At 35.8% G+C, this 1,029-nt stretch overlaps 1 protein-coding gene across 1 annotated transcript; it reads left to right on the forward strand.

Moving 5' to 3' along the window:
- Nucleotides 1–6: 6 nt before the first annotated feature.
- Nucleotides 7–1,023, forward strand: LOC109593603 (uncharacterized; the record flags this gene model as incomplete). Its single annotated transcript, XM_020008609.1, has 4 exons — nt 7–475; nt 529–693; nt 736–909; nt 964–1,023. Coding segments are annotated over exons 1-4 (463 nt in total), but the record flags the coding sequence as incomplete, so codon positions are not given.
- Between the last annotated feature and the right edge of the window lie 6 nt (nt 1,024–1,029).

Below are 1,029 nucleotides of genomic sequence, written 5' to 3' on the forward strand. Positions count from 1 at the left end.
CTCTCTTTTGTATGCTTTAGCATGTTTTTTGTGAGAACTGTGTCCTCCAATGGTTTGATAGAGAGAGGACTTGCCCGCTGTGTAGGGCGAGTATTGCTTGCGATCCAAAATGGCGGGACGGTTCTACGTCTGCTTGGCCACAACTATTTTAAGACGGCATCACATTTAAGAGCTCTCTCTCCTGTTTTCATTCTTAACTGTTATAAATAAATCTTTTTGTTTCATTTCTTCTTTTTCCTCCCTTCCCCCCCTCTCTCTCTCTCTCATCTGTTCACTGTATTATAATTATTATTCATTATTATTGTTATTATTATTATTAATAATAATTATTGCAATAAATTTTTTTGATGAGGAAATAAACGTATAAAGTAATCAACTCATTTCATTTTGTTCAGTTTTACCTTGAATGTAATGCAGCCCTGGGCAGTTTTCTGTATTATTATTATCATTGCAACTTGTGGAAGTGGAGAAAACAGTAAAATCTTGTGTACTTTTCTGGATCTAAGTTATTGACTTCATTATAAACAGGTTGTTATGAAGGAGACTTGAGAGTTGATCCAGGCAATGGGCCTATACTGCAATTCTGCAGCGGAGGGATTTGGGGGTATATGTGTGCCAGTAATAATATCAAACAGAATAAAATTAATGCAGATGTTGCTTGTCAACAGTTGGGAAAGAAGCTATCAAAAGGAGGTAAGACCATAGGTATGAGAGTCATGCATTAATTTTGTATAGATATCACTAATGTCACCAGTAATACTCGACTTTCGCCTATTTATTACTATAACTTTTTTGCATGCACTGGATATGAAACAAAACTGAAAGAATGTCGTACTCCTGTTATATACAATACATTTAATGGGAGATGCAGGAATGATCTTTATGCTGCTGCCGTATGCGAACCAGCAGGTATTATTATAGTATTTCTAATATCTACTATGTTGTGTGTTTCTTAATGATCAGAGTGCAGGAATGGAGATTTAACTGTGAACAAGTCAAGGAACCAGTTTCCACTTCAGTTCTGTGCTA

This window comes from Amphimedon queenslandica, unplaced genomic scaffold, assembly GCF_000090795.2.
Source record: "Amphimedon queenslandica unplaced genomic scaffold, v1.1 AMPQUscaffold_654_Cont27328, whole genome shotgun sequence".
NCBI lineage: Eukaryota > Metazoa > Porifera > Demospongiae > Haplosclerida > Niphatidae > Amphimedon > Amphimedon queenslandica.